The sequence below is a fragment of the Rhinolophus sinicus genome, chromosome 16 (assembly GCF_057876585.1).
Source record: "Rhinolophus sinicus isolate RSI-liver-muscle chromosome 16, RSI-T2T, whole genome shotgun sequence".
NCBI lineage: Eukaryota > Metazoa > Chordata > Mammalia > Chiroptera > Rhinolophidae > Rhinolophus > Rhinolophus sinicus.
This window is the reverse complement of record NC_142516.1, coordinates 19,340,981-19,356,974: the sequence shown is the minus strand read 5'-3', so window position 1 is coordinate 19,356,974 and position 15,994 is coordinate 19,340,981. Positions and strand designations below refer to the sequence as shown.

The following is a 15,994-nucleotide window of genomic DNA, read 5'->3' as shown; positions in this document are numbered from 1 at the left end:
TAGTGGGAACCAGTTTTAATTTCACTTTTAAAAAATTTAACAGAACCTTTATGACACTAACATCAGAACTTAAACATATACGTTAGTGTGGTCCCTTTTCCAAGGAAACTTCTTAGGGATTAATACTAGTGTTTCTGCTTTTCGGACAGTGCCCTACACATGGTGGTCACTCAGATATTTATTTAATGAATAATAAATTTGGATTCCTTTAGAAAGTATCTTCATATTCTTTATTACATTCCCTGAAACATACAGATTCTGGGACGATGACTATTGGAAGTCATATTCTTGCTGTCCTCCATTTCCAACCACCAGGAAACTCCCGAGTGGAGCAGAAGTTGGGGTGGGAGGCAGGCAGGACTTGGAAGGCATTGATTCTGTGAGAGAAGTAACTGAGAAGCTTGTGAGGGACTGTGTTACCCTCTGGGCCACAGGACAGAATGGGGCAAGTGGAGAGCACTGGAGAGAACAGATACTCAGAAGTTCCTGGAGAGAGCTTGCGCCGTGGAGATCCGAGGACCTCAACAGGGTGATTCAACAGGTCAGATAAGCATTTCATACCCTCGAGGCTGGGACAGGGGAGACCAGGGAAACTTATTTAGGCCCCCAAACAGACTCAGCGACTGGTACGTCCGACACATCACCTATCTATGGGGCACAGACCGCTCTGCTTGCCACTGCTGGCAAGGTTGCCATCATTTACATTATCTAAGGGTTAGCAGAGTAATTGGGAGGCAGAAAAAGTGTAATACAGCTAAGGGGATCCAATATCCAGACATAGATAGAATAAACAAAACACTCAGAATAGCAGCATTCGGTGAAATAAAACTGCGAAAGAAAACCTTGATTCAATAAATACAGCAGCTACTTAAAAGATTGAATTATAGCATGAAGAATTATAGCATGCTTTCTGGAACTATGCAGAGATTGTGTTTTGAATTAAAATATAGTATAGTAGTTGAATTGTAGGATTGGATGGTCACTGTTAGCACCTGAAGAAGTAGCTTGGAAATTTAAGTGCAAGAGATATCTCAGTGGAAAAACACCCTAAAGAAAAAAGAAGAGAGACTTAGGGGACTTCACGTGCTAATATCAGGAGTCCCAGAAGGAGGATAATGGACAAATAAAGGAGAAACAGTAATTGAACTAAAAATAGAAAACAGTTCCCTTGAGCTGAGGAAAGACTTTAGTGTGTGGAATAAAAAGTTAAGCAAGTTTGAAGCTGAATTTATGCGGGGGGAAAGACACCTGGAAGAATCTTAGAATTTCAAGGAAAAAACGAAAATCTTATAGGCTAATTAGGAAGCATATATGTTACTTATAACGGAGAAAGACCCAGATTGCAGACTATTTTTATCTGCAACACCAGAAACTAGAAGGAAGTGGAATAACATTTATAGATTACTGATAGGATGGGACCCAGTAAAGTTAACATTTTTTGACAAAATGAAAGGAAGATATGGGGACATGCCAAGTTATCTATCACATTTGGAAAAAAATCTTCTCAAAGGCCTTTTAACCAAACAACAAATAATCAGAGCAGAGACTTTTCACAATAGAGGGAAATGAAGAGAGCAAATAATGGCAAGCAATAACCCTGTAAAATATGTGGTTAGATGTAAATGGGTTATGATAGAAGTACTGGGAATATGAAATGTAAGTTCCAAATAAGAACTCTTGATGTAGAAGAGATATACTATAAGAGAAAACTTTAAGATTAGTCTCTAACTAAAAGCACTAAACTCTCTTTTCAAAACCTAAAAGGGAAAGGGAGAAATATGGAAGTAATTGAATTCTAAAGGGCTCATGTAAGCATGGCAAGAGTGGGGAAGGAAAAGTATTCTAACGGTCTCATCTTGGGAGAGCCACAATTCTAGATGGTATGTTTTTTTAGAAAAATTATACTTTCTGTTTGGTGCTGGGGTATAGAAACGCTTTTGGATGTTCAAATTATAGACAACTACCTTTCTAAATTTTATTCCAATTTATCTGGAGATTCTTTTGGATTTTCTATGTAAGTAATCATATAAATAATAACATTTATTTCTTTACAATTATTTTACGCTTCGTTTCTTGTTTTTCTTGCTTTAGAGATACAATGAAAAGGTAATGTTTCAACTTTAATAAGCATAATAGAGCTTACACATGGATTTTATGGTAGTTCAGTATGAAAGTTGCCAACTTGCCAAGTTCATTTAGGTGAACAGAAACATTTCCAGCAAATCAGGTAAGACCTTAGTGCTTTAACTACCACATTTAATAATGTGAAAGCACCAGTAGATGCTTGATTTTCTTTTTTTGAGAGCCCAACAAAGCTTTAAAAAGTGTTTGTTGTTTATTTGTTTATTTATAGTTTTATTGTAATTAGGCAACCCTTTAGAGTATCTAAGTCATCATGTGTCCAGAAGCAGACTAGTACTACTTTTTTATTAAGTATATTACTAGGTATTCTATTTTTTTATTCTTATTTTCAATATATTTTCCATTATATTTTCTAATGTATCATCAAAGTATCTGTAAACACTTTATCTTTTATAAATGTACTAGCAAACTGAACTCTTACTAATACTACAAAGTTTTCAGCAGATTCTCTTAGATTTTTTCAAAGTGAAAGTCTTATCACAAAAAGTGGTAATTGTGGTTTTCACAAAAAGTGGGTTTTTTTTGGTACATATTAAATTCCTTACCCATCCATTTCTTATTAAATTAGGTAATACTTTTAGAGCAATGTTGAATAGTAACAATAAAAGCAGGCATATTTCTTGGCAATAATGGGCTTTTGTTTCATCATATGTATTCGGTTTCTTCCCCCCCTTTTTTTTTTTAACTTCAGTTCTCTGGCATCCTTTCTGCTCTTATACATGATATTAAATTAGTATTAAATTATTAAATGGTAGTTAAAGCCCTAAGGTCTTACTTAATTTGCTGGAAATGTTTCTCTTCACTAAGTGGATTTGGCAACTTGGTAACTTTTATACAGAACTACCATAAAACCTATGTGAAAGCTTTGTTATGCTTATTAAAGTTGAAACAGTATTTTTATTGTATCTCTAACGTGGAACTATTGAAGAATGAAAAAGAAGAAATAAGACACATTGTTTCTGCCCTTTGTAGCTTAAAATTTTTGTTTGGACAAATAAATCATATGAATATAATACAATCAGAGTACCTTTTTAGGTACTTTTAGATATGTGTACTCTGATTCTAAAGTTTAAATAGATTTCCCTGATTCGGTCTGCTTCTTTTCTTCTGTGAGAGCCTCTTGGCTTTTGTACTCTTACAATCACATTTGTTTTAGTATTTTTGTTAACACATTTAATTTGTCCTCCAGATTCTTTGGTAACTATACAATTTAGTTAGGGTAAGGAAATGATAGAACAGAGTTTTATTAAACATCCAAACGCTGTCAGTACTTGAGATTATCCATTTCTTATATTGCCCATATTCTTAATTGTGTGAGATGCAGTAGCTCTCTGTACCTATGGACCCCATGTAGAAAATCAGGAATTACAATAAATATTCTCTAAGGCCCTTTATTATCTATTTGTCAAACATATATACAAACATGTGCACAAGTAGAGAGACGAGTACACCATGTACTATTCAGCTTCATCCATTTTCACTTTGTGGCTAATCTTGTTTCACCAGCCCACATGCTGTGCCCATCCCCCTTCACCCTCACCTGTACTGTTTTATTGTGAAGCTAATCTAAGTCATACTGTCATTTCATCTGTATTATAGTTCAGTATATGTCTTTAAAATACAGGGACTCTTTAAAAAAACTCCAGAAAATCATTATCACAGCTAAAATTCATTAACACTTTAATATCATCAAATACCCAGTGTTCCAGTTTCCTCAAGTGTCTCAAATGTTTTCTGTGCAGTGCATTTGTTCAAATCAGGATCTAAGCAAGTTCCACACATTACATTTGCGTGCTGTGTCTCTTAAATGTTTTTAATCTATAGAAGTTATACACTTTTTTCTTGCTGCTTATTTCTTGAGAAACCAGGTAATTTACAGAATTGCCGACATTCTGGATTTTCTTGATTCTGCTCATTGGGGTATTTAACGTGTTCCTGTATTCACTACAGACCTTTATCTGTTCATTTTCATTCTTCTTCCTTCTGGCATTATTTTACTTACTCATCCATCACTCTGCAAATATCTAATGGACAGTTACCATGTGGCAGACACTATGCAGGGTATTTGGCCTTCTCACCTACTAGATTACTAGGTTGGTTGGCAGGAGTTGGCCGTTAAAAGCACATTGAATCCACTATCTTTACAGAGTAGTATAGCCCTACGAGTACTCTCATACTGAATTGCCACATAAGGCAGTGTGAAACGTCTCCAGAATTCTAGCTGAGGAACAGATGAGGGAGTTCTTTTCATCTTTGTGTCCCATCTGCTGTGTATTGGGTGAAGGGATTTCCTCAGCTCCAAGCAGGAGTGAAAGGTCTAGTGGCCTGTGATGCCGAAGCTGGGGAAATAAGGGTCCATGGGTGGGAATTTATGGAGCACTGAGGCGTGTTGCTGATCTAACTCGGAGGACAATTGAGCTACTGCAGCGAGCTCTCTAGTCACATTCTTTCTTTTCTCTTAACACGTTGCGTACGGATCACGAGAATCTTCACGAGGGATTTAAACCCCGCCGTATACAACGTGTTAAGGACTCCAGCATCAATCGTTAAAACTTCCTTTCTTCTCCAAGTTGACCAAGATTTCTTTGTTCCCTGGCCCACTGTGGGATCAGAAACATGTTTTATTGCTTCGTTTCCCTTATGTTTCTGTAGCAGACAGAAATCTTTTAAGATTTATTTGGGGGGGTGATATTCTTTGCAGTAGGGCAAAAGGTGAGAGTGAAAAGGTGCTTCTACAATATTTTTCAAACTACGTGTCAAGACTCATTGGTGAGTCATGAAATCAATTTAGTGGATTGTGAAACTGACTTAGTAGGCAACAGCCAGAATATTTTTTTTTTTTTTATTTCTAATGGAATAAACTAGAAAAATGTTAGAGAGTATTGCATATAGTAAGAGTCAGCAGTGTTTCATAAACTTTTGTTTCATGCACAAATGTCATATAAATAAAATGTGTTTGCGTGTGTATATTACATATTATATATTCTTAGTCATGTTGGTAAAAAGTATTACTTACTATGGATCACAGTCAAAAAGTTTGAAAGTTCACACTTTACTGTGCCTCTCTTTTTCAACTTTCTTTCCTTCTCTCCTCCTTTCTCAACCTCCTCCTTCTACCTCAAACATTGCTGTTCCTAAAGTTGGTAGATAGTGGGAGTCAGGCAGTTAGTTAAAAAGGGAGCTCTCTGAGATAACGAAGTCCTAACATAATACTTTCCCTGTTTGTACCTGTGCTATGTTACTTGTCATTTTCTATTTGTTCATCTTCCAAATACTTTTATATTCCAGGCACAGTTCTCTGTACTATCTGTTTATTATGCATTCAGTAAATAATTTATTAAGTGTCTACTGTGTACAGGCATTAGGGGAACTAAGATGAATGTGATGCAGCCCTTACCCTCCAAGAGTTGACCGTTTACTGTTGGAGATGAGAGAATTCATTTCCATCACACTTTGTCCTTCTCTGCTTGCCTCTACTCCCCGAATCTCTCGGTCTTTGGGATCTTTTTATAAAACCCATTTTCATAGTTTCTGCTGAAATGGAGGTTGGGGGGGAGAGGAGGGATGAGGGCTTCTGTTCAAAGTGCCGGTTGCCTCTTACCTCTTGACTGCTCAGAACAAGTGTGGTAGAAGAGGAAGGTCCCCTTTGGGATAGATTTCATGTAGCCTGGAGTGAGGAATCTGGAAGTGGCAGCTGCTGATCTTGGTACTGGCAGCAGAGAGGAAGATAGCAAAAGATCGCAGAACAGCTGCAGTCCTGTGTCACCTGGACCACACTGCAAATAGACGTGGGAACTCACTAACCAGGGAGGCCAAGGTGACAGGGGGGCAGCTGGCTTTTCTGGTGCTAGAAACCAAAATTAGTTTACTTGTTTTTCAAAGGACCTACTTTCCAACTTGCTTTAATAGCAGTTTATACAATCCTTCATTGATTCTGAGATGCCCATGTTTTTACATTTTTGAGATCAGGATGCTCTTACAATTGATGATGTATCTTAGTTTAATTGGGAGATTTTTTTTCTTAGTGGTACACTTTATAATCAGTGGTATCTTTGGTTTAGTGAGTATACACAGGAATATATATGTGTACTTGGTGGGGGCCGGCAGATGTTAAAGAGGTGGGATAAGCTGTCTCCCCAGAGAAGGAGACTCAGGCAATGGCGATGTTTTAAACCTGATATGTGTGTATATGTTGACGTGAAAGGAAATCTTCAATTGATTTTTGGACTCTTGTTACTATTTGTTTTGAGCAAGCTGTATCAAGAGAATCAGTCGGAAGCTACCAGTAGATACTTCCCCAATTATTCTTTAATAAGTTTTAGGGTCACCTTTAGGATTCTTGTGCTCCAAGGCCTATAAGCTTTCATTAAAAATCTTGTTTATTTTCTTTCCTGAATCATCAGTGAATTTCATGCAGTGGATCCTGTTGTTAACCTGTACTTATTGAGTACTTATGGTGCGTTTGTCATAGTTTCAGGCACTGGGCGTACAGTGATGTAAACACAAGAAAACAGAGTCTGTCTATTCTAATAGATGGGAAAGAGAGACAATCAGCTTAGGAAAGGAGCTCCATATTTTATTAGACACAGATGAGGCCGAAAGATGTTAAAGTGGCTTGCCAAAAGTCATGGCATAGTTGGCATAAAAATCTCATAAGCACCTGAGTTATAGCTCAGTGCTCTTTCTATTATACTTTACTGGTTTTCTTGACCCTCAAGAATGGTATGCAAATTCTTAAGTGTTGTAAATCAGAAAAATCTAGTTGAATTTTGCTGTGAGTCTCATGAAGGTGTTCTTTATAAGGCAGTATTGTGTAGAGCAAGGAACGTGTGTTTTCTACCCAGTTACGTCAGTAGAATGTTTGGCATGTGCCGTAAGCTCTCTGGACCTTGTTTTTTATCATCCGAGAAATAAAGAGATTAGCTGTCTTGCTGGTTACTTACATAGTCCTGTTATTTGATTTGGAGTTATGAATGTGTATGTTTGTTTTCTCCACAGCCATACACACTGCTGCTATGGATATGCTGGGAGGATCTGGTGTTGAAAGCCAGTGTAGAAAAGTTGATATCATTGCAGATGCTGCATATTCCATTTTCAAAAGACCAAAAAGTTTTACTGGCAACTTTATTATTGATGAAAATATCTTAAAAGAAGAAGGAATAAAAAATTTTGACATCTATGCAATTAAACCAGGTAATGCATACAGTTTTTCAAAGTATTGCTACGTCTTTCCCACATTTTCTGCAATGAACACACATCTGTTTTTTGTGTGTGTGCATTTGTGTGATTATAAAATCTACATGTTCTTTTAAAAGCAGTCCTCCCAATGAAGGGAAACAAAACCCATTCGACACACCTTAAAAAGGAGAGAAAGAAAAAATAGAAGTGCGTTGAGGGCTCTTTAAATGATACTCAGATACAGAAGGTCACATTAGCTATTAGCCATTTCCAAATCTTGAAACCAAAAATGAAAATTAGTTTTAAAAATTGATCTTAAAATCACGGAGTAAAGATTTTATTCAAGGATATAGTAACAGATGATATAGTAGTGGGTTTTTCACAAAAACTTTTTAAGATTATGGACTCTTTCCTAATGTTTGTGTCTCTTAGAGTAGCTTAATGACAGCTGGTGAAGGTGAGTGAGCAGAGTCTGGCCTGTGTTAAAGGGTCTGATTTGAGAAGTTCTCTGAAGTCCCCCTTGTTCAAAAATCACTTTTCCTCTCCGAAATTGCAGACGATAATGGTGATGATAATGCATTTTACTTCATGTATAAAATATAATGTGTACTAAATAATAGACAATATAGCCACAAATGAGAGTTATGTTTATTTGTGCAAAAGTATGTTTTAAATATTATTCATTAAGTTGAAATTCTAGGTGACAGAAACCACATGTTTATATTTGTATCATCCCTGTCTGTCTGTTCAATTTGAACTGAATTGAATTAAATTGCTCTTTACAGCTTTACAAAGCACTTTTACATACATTATCTATTTAACCTCATAGCAATTCTGTGAGGGAAGGAATATTGTGTAGTGATTAAGAACACGGAGTTTGGGAGAAGCCAGTCCGGCCTCAGATTCCAACTTGGCTGCTCACTAGCTGTGACTTTAGGTGTGTCACCCACTTTCTCTGAGCTTCGCTTTCCTTATTGGTAAAATTGAGGGAATGATGCCTTCCGCACAGGACTGTAATGTGCTTAGCACAGTGTCTGGCGTGTGGTACAGTCACAGTATTCAGTAGTTAATATTTACAGTGGAGAAACTGGTTCAAAGAGAGTAAGCCTTTGCCTAAGAGCAGTCAGCTAATGGTGGCAGAACCTGAACCAGATCCAGGTCTTCTGGGTACTGGTACAGTGTAATTATCACTTTAGGTTTGAAAGACGCAGTGTCTTTGTGCACAAAATTTTTCATTTAAGTTAAAAATCCTACCAAGTGTTGAGAATTTAATGTGATGTGGTACTGTAATAAGTGTTAGGATATAACAAAGACCAATGCATTCCTGCCCTCCAGTGTTTAATCTTCTCAGAAGCAGGAGCAGACAGACAGAGATGATAAATAAGTCCTCCTTAATGAGGAACCCCCTTTTCTCAGGGGGCCAGGGAAGAAATGAGTCCTGAGCACATTGGATATAGGACTGAAGGTTGCATGGATAGATGAGAAGGGGACAGAGGCTCCTGGGAGAGCATTTAGGGCTCAACATAATAGGTGACTTTTGGCTGGATCTTAAAGATGAACTTTGCCATAGGAGACCAGGATAACTGGATTGTGAGGAAAGGCTTTTAGCTTAGTGAAGGTCAGGTCATTTGACGGTTCTCATGGGGGTCTTTCCATTGCACCAAAATGATCATTTGAATAAAAACAAATAAGTATTTATTAAACAGTTGTTAACATCTTAATATATTGAAGTAGTTACAGTAACCTGATTATTTTTGGGGTCTATTTTTCAGGCCATTCTTTGTTGCCAGATTTCTTCTTAGATGAATTGCCGGATACAGTTACCAAGAAAATGGGATCACATGGTAAGATACAGACCATATTTTATGTACGAAAATAAAGATACTAACTTATGTATTCCTTCCAAGATACAGAATTGGACATTTTTTGCATTCTGCTTTTAAACCATTTGTAATTTAAACTAGACAATGTGAAGTTTTAGTTAATTCTAGCAAAGAAAGTTGTGTTTTTCTTCTACGAGTAAGAAGTTCTTTTCTTTTTTTTTTTTTAACTTTTTATTTATTCTAAGTGTGTTTTTCCAGGACCCATCAGCTCCAAGTCAAGTAGTTGTTTCAATCTAGTTGTGGAAGGCACAGCTCACAGTGGCCCATGTGGGGATCGAACCGGCAACCTTGTTGTTAAGAGCACCGCGCTCTAACCAACTGAGCTAACTGGCCGCCCCAGTAAGAAGTTCTTAATAGAGTCTTTTCATTTGATTTAAAAAAAAAAAGCTGTCTAAAAAGAAAAAAGCAACCCTTTTTAAAAGTTTCATTTCTTTTCATAGCACTGTCTTTAGGTATTTTGTGTTGATGTGTTATTTTATTTTGAGGGAAAATGTGTCACACAAAATGTGTCACACCATTCACAGAGTTTGTGCTATGTGACTACTTTATGGGAAAAATTAACTTCAAAGGAGATTTTGGTTTTACTTTGTTCTGTTTTTATAATTGAAAAACAATTACCCCCTTGAATTGGTCCAGAGTTTACATGTTAGTATTTGTGTTCTTGCAGTATGCCACTAGCTTACTGAAATGTCAGAAGAAACATGCTTTAACAAATACCCATAAAAAGAATTTCACTCGTGGTTTATTAACAAGAACAGCTGCTGTTCTTCTAGGCCCTTACCTTATTTTTATGTCCTAGACACTGAGTCTCCTAAATGATCATGGATTCTTTAGATGGCTCTTACAAAATTTAGGAACAAAGTTCCTCTGTTATATTTAGCAAACTTAAAGAACCTTACTGCAATGCATTTTAACGTCAAATCTTTCTGGCTTAATCTTACCTTTTTTTCTTTTTTTAATTAATTAGTTAATTAATTTTTTTAAGGAGGGCGCAGCGCACAGTGGCCCAGGCGGCATCTACTCGGCAACCTTAGTGTTATTAGCACCACGCTTTAACCAACTGAGCTAACTGGCTACCCCTTAATCTTATCTTTTATATCTTTATCTTTTTTTTTTGGTCCATATTTTTTGGAGAGAGTTTAAAAAATTGCTTAGGTAATGAAAAAGGCAACTTTTCTTTTGTATTGTAGAAAATTTGAAAAATATAGACTGGAAAAAAGTTACGCATAGTCCCACCATCCAGAGATAGCTCTTTTAAAAATTAAATTTTTTTTAATTTAAAAAATTAGATCTTTCATTTAGTTGCCACGTGGACGTATCAGAGTATTAAAACAAGACTGTCAGTCTTTTTCTTAAAAGGCTTCTGACAGAATAGCAGAAATAAGTTTCGGTTTAATTAGAGAGCTTATCAAAGTCTAATAGAGTCTCGTCCTCTAATAGAGGCAAGTTTAAAATCCTGATTTTGCTCAGCTCTCTTAAGATTGGATCTATATTTTGGAGGAAGATATACACGAAATATGCTCATTTAAATTCCAAATTTAAATAATAAGAACCACTTACTGTTCGTGTATATTTATTTTGTGTTTTAACAAACATTTATTGGGCACCTGTAATGTGCCAAACACTGTTAAATACTTTGCATGCATTTGTCTCATTTAATACTTATACTCCTACAAAACAGGTATTATCCTCATTTTACGATTAATTACACCTGTGTGATCACAGATCTGGCAGGTGGTAGAGCCAGGATTTAATTTCGTATTTCTTCATTTCCAAAGTCTATACCCTTAACTTAATTTGCTTAAATGAACTTGCAAAATAAACTTAAAATTGCTTTCCTAACTCTTGAATACTTCAAGTCCTTTAAATTAGCAAGTTTTCCCTCCAGCAATCCCAATTTATTAGTTTATAATGAGGAGTTGCCATGTCTTAGACTAAATGCGTAGTTGCTATGATCAGCCTATTCTCTCCCTTTGGTTATAATTACATAGGGAACAGATCATAATCAGCAGGTTGTTTCATGATCATGGAATCAGAGCAAGGGAGCTTAGCTAAGTAAAATGTAAGATAAATGTTTATTGGCATTAGGCTTTCATAGGAATGATTTTGCCTATGGGGTTAGAATGTCAAGTGCATTGACTGTGATCCATGTATCCATCTCCACATGAAGGGTGCCCACATCCTTTCTTTTTTTTTGATAGAAAATTAATTAATTATTTTTATATTTGTGCCACGTAAGAGTCATCTTGTTTATCTCATCTTTCCAACCTGTCAACATCTTTTTTTTTAAATTAAATTTATTGGGGTGACAATGGTTAGTCAAGTTACATAGGTTTCAAGTGTGCAATTCTGTAATACATCATCTGTATATCACATTGTGTGTTCACCACCCAGAGTCAGTTCTCCTTCCATGGCCTCATCCTTTTGAGGTCGGAATACTCAGATTTCTTTGGCGAATAAAGCTGTTTGTCTCCATACAGTGTTGGAGAGAGCATTTACTTCTGTCGCTCTCTTTTTCCTATTCTTCCTGGTTCAGTCAACTGCAATTCTACTTAACATTTTCTCTAGATATATTAATATATTCATATAGGTAATAGTCCAGTATATCTGGCCTGGATCTAACTTACCTCTTTCAGGTGATCTTTTTATATCCATATCCAAATCCATATATGTTGACTTCAGTTTGTCCCTCAGAAGTTAGTGTGTAGCCCTCATTTCCAAAGGGGGAATTTACCTTTCTATTGCAACCCCTATTTAATAATCCTGTGAACATTTGATTGTACCGTTTTCTGGTATTTGTGCTATGTATATTTGTTTTACATAACATATATGTAATTATGTAATGTATTGTAAACTATGTACACAATTTTAAACTAATGCTTTTTTTTCTCATATTGAAAGTGGTACTGCCATTTCTTCATTGATGTTTTTCATTCACTGATTCCCCACCCCCCACTGCAACACAGGGGGCCCACTCATCCTTTTTCTTTTTTAACTCTCCAGGTTATTTTTGTTTTTTTTCTTTAGATACAATTTTAATATTTTGGATTCTCCTCAGAAACACTTATTCTTAGCCTGACTACCCTTTGCTTTTCCCTTGTAGTTACCACCATCTCATTTCCATCTTTTGTTCTTTTCTTCTGCATTCTGGGAGACATTTTCAAGTTTGTACTCTATATTACTGATAAGATTTTCGACACTTTCATCTCTGTTCAATACTGCCTCTAATGTTTATTTTAATTTTGCTATTGTATTTTTTGTTTCTCATGTTCCCATTTTGTTTTCATTTTATTCTATTGTCTTTTCATCTCAGCCAGTTGTATATGACTTTCTGCTCCTCTTTCATGTAGTTTTGTTGTGGAGGAATTCTTGTGGGTTTCACAGTAAGTTACTTTTAGAGATTGACTTTTGCTCTTCAGAATAACCTCCTATTACCCTGTGGAACATTGGTTTTTCATAGGCATCAGGTTATTTTTTTCCCTGTTAATTCATCCTCACATTAGGGGATATCTCTAGAACTAGTGTAGTCAAATGACGGATGTGTAGGTTGCTTTTGGCTCCAGTCCCGGTTCATCTGGTGGAAATCCTGTCTCAGAACTATAGTTTCTGTAGTGGTACCTGTGGGGCATATAGCTAGGGCCAATGTGCAAGGCTGACATGGGACCTTCTTGTACCTCTTCTGCTTAAAAACGACTCTCTTCAGGCTGTCCTCCTGCCAAGGTTCTTCCCTTCCCCGTCTTTATCAGTCATGTTTTGAAGTGGTGTGCACTCTCCAGGATGAACTCCCCTACCGTCTGCTCCTCTGGTACTTGGGAGCTGAGAGCCTTGAAATTGGATGTGAAAGATGGGGTCTTTCTTGAAAAGCTGCATTGTAGAACAGAGGGACAGATTCTAGTCTAAGCCCAGAGTCTGAGCCAGTGTTCTAAAAGGTGAGAACCTTTCTTTTCTGTATAGGTGAGTAGAGCTATTGTTCATTTGAGATCTTCCATGAGGTGAAGCACAGGCAGTCCAGTGTTTCTTAGACTGACTCCATCTACCTTAGAGGTACTGCCCATTTCTTCCTAGACTCTGACAGGAGATTGTGTGTCAGTCAAATGATGTTCAGTGTTTGGGTTTTTTGTTTTTGTTTATTTTTTACATTTTTATATTGGTGTGAAGTTACCAGAGGCTGTGTCAGGGGCTGTTAGCCATGTGTCTTTTTTTTTTTTTTTCCAGTTATTAAAATGCTCTCTCTTTCCCATTAAAGCTTGTGTAGTTGTAGTCTACTGACTACAATCTTTATTTCCACTCCACTGATTACACAGTTGACATTCTGATCTCCATCTTTCTGACTCTGGTGTGTTCTTTTCTCATTTGGTTTTAAAACTGAGAGGGGATGAAGCAGTGATTAATTATTACCCCTAAAACTCCAATAATTTGTTTAGGTTTGTTTATTATTAAACACTGGACAGTTTAGTAGTGGGTTGTTTTTTTTTAACCTGAGAGTCAGCCTTTTACTTGGAGAGTATAAATCATTTACATTTATAATCATAATTGATGTGTTTAGTTGTTAACTCCATCGGTTTGCTTTATGCTTTTAGATGCCAAGGTATTTAAGGTCATTTTGGTCAAACAGGTCTAACTGGTAGCAAGTCTGTTCTGTTAATTAATTAATCCTCTGGGTGGCCTTATATTACCTAGGTTTTAAAGCCATTTACATCAATAATATTTTACAGGTGCCATTCCAGAATTGAAAGATGACAAGCTGCAGCCAGCACCAAAACCACGTTCTGGAACTGTGGAAGAAACATTTAAAGTCATTAAGGAGTCTCTCACTGATGACATTGTTAAAACCACTCAAGCAGTCTATCAGTTCGAACTCTCAGGTAAGGATTACACCTGGTTACCTGAGGGTTTTATGAAACAAAGCGTAGGGTATCCCCTTTGGAAGAAAACCACCTCTAGTAGTAGTCATCTGGCTAGTTGGCTGTATCCGGAACCCTGACCCAAGAATGCAGACATTGAAAAATGGCAAATAACCACTATTTGTATGTTTAAGTTAAGATCAGTGCATATGGACACATATAAAATAAAATTTCATTACAAAAATTTCCAGTGTTAAATAACTCCTTGTCATATGTAATTGAGGGAAAATCCTGTGTCGAAGGGCATATGGATCACGACAGGTAGTATAATACAGTAATTTATCATCTACCACGGGCACCTCGACATTTTTATCTTTGAGATTTTCCAAGTCAGTCTGAATTTACTCAGCTTTTTAAAACCTTTCAATATGTTTCTTCTCAATATAGTATTAACACAGGTTCAGGACATTTTTAAGAACTAGCTACCTCACTCCCATTTGTACGCAAACTTTGACATTATTAGTCTTTCATCCTTTGTCTCTTCTATTGTGTCTTAATCCATCTTCGCCTTCCTGTTTTTACTTCCTTTTCTATCCTAAAACCCCTGGTCCATTACTTCAAGCACTCTCTTGACTGTATCCTAAATTTTTGGATCTTTTGTGCTTATGTCACTGTCAAAACCCATGAAACTATCCTGCGGCCCCACAGTTGCCTCCAGACTTCTAAATCCCGCTGGAGAAATGAAAAAAAGAAAAAAGAAAAATCCCATCACCCAGTGGATCTGTACCAGTAGAAAGTCATCCTTGCCCCTGTTCAACTGGGGTCTAAGTAGCATCTCAGAATTCTGTATTTCTGTACTCAGCTTAGTGCCTCATTTTCCACCGTGACTATTTTAAATCTTCTCAGTGTTCTTCACGTCTTCCTTCTCTTCCCTTCACCACTTCCCTGCCAGTGTCAGCAAAGAATTCCATCTTTATCACAGAGATAATTGAAGCCTATAGATAAATTTCTTCAGCTTCCTTTCATCTGATACTCAATCAACTATTATAGACATCATCCTCTCTTCCTCCCCTCCCAACAGAGTGGAGCTCAGCTCTAGATCAGTGTGCATCCCAAGTGTTAATGTTCATACTGGTTACCTGTGTTCGTGCTAAAATGCAGAATCTGACTTAATAGGTCTGAGGTGGGGTCTGAATTCTGCACTTCTGCAGGTGGAGACAGTACTGCAATCCATGGATCCCACCTTGAGTAGCAAAGTACCATTTCCTCTGGCCTCCTCAGGGACTTTGTGCTATTAAATATGCCCTCTCTTCTACTTGTTCATTCTGCAGCCTCCTTCTCTATGTCAACGTTCCCAATCTATTCTGTGTTTGAAACAAAACAATAATAATACCCTCCCTTTCAGAGCAAAACTTATTTTCATCTATGATTCACTCTGCTCTGATATTTTTCTCCATTCCATTGAATTTGTTCTCACCAATGTCGTTGGTTGCTTCTATGTCACCTGTGTACATTTGTCATTCTTACCCTGTCACCACTCTGCAACATTTAATGCTGTTGACCACTCTTTCCTTCTGGAAATTCTCCCTTTCCTTGGCTTCCTTGACAATAGCTCTCCTTGCTTTCCTTCTGTCTGTAATCACGCTTTTGCGTTTTCAGTTTCCTGTGTTAGATGCTTCTCTATCCTTCACTGTCTTAGCACTCTTTATACTCTACAGACATTCTCTAGAAAACTCCAACCACTCGATTGACATCAATGACCATATGAACTGATTACTTATATGTCTGTATTTCTAGCCCCGTCAGACTTCATTTGACATTTTCACTTGGCTGTCACAAAGATGCCTCAATGTAAAAATGTGCAAAACAACTCACCATTCCTAATACTTGCCTTTGGCACTACCTGTGAAATCTGCTCTTCTTCAGCAGTCCTCGCTCAGTAAAAAG

The 15,994-nt window shown here is 36.9% G+C and overlaps 1 protein-coding gene across 1 annotated transcript in view; it reads left to right on the top strand.

The window, feature by feature from the left end:
- HSDL2 (hydroxysteroid dehydrogenase like 2) overlaps window positions 1-15,994 on the top strand; it is a 52,138-nt gene that overhangs the window by 22,083 nt on the left and 14,061 nt on the right. Inside the window, exons 7-9 of the mRNA XM_019749544.3 lie at window positions 7,141-7,335; window positions 9,093-9,164; window positions 13,919-14,068. Coding sequence (XP_019605103.2) covers window positions 7,141-7,335; window positions 9,093-9,164; window positions 13,919-14,068 — 417 coding nt within the window. The remainder of the gene's footprint in view (window positions 1-7,140; window positions 7,336-9,092; window positions 9,165-13,918; window positions 14,069-15,994) is intronic.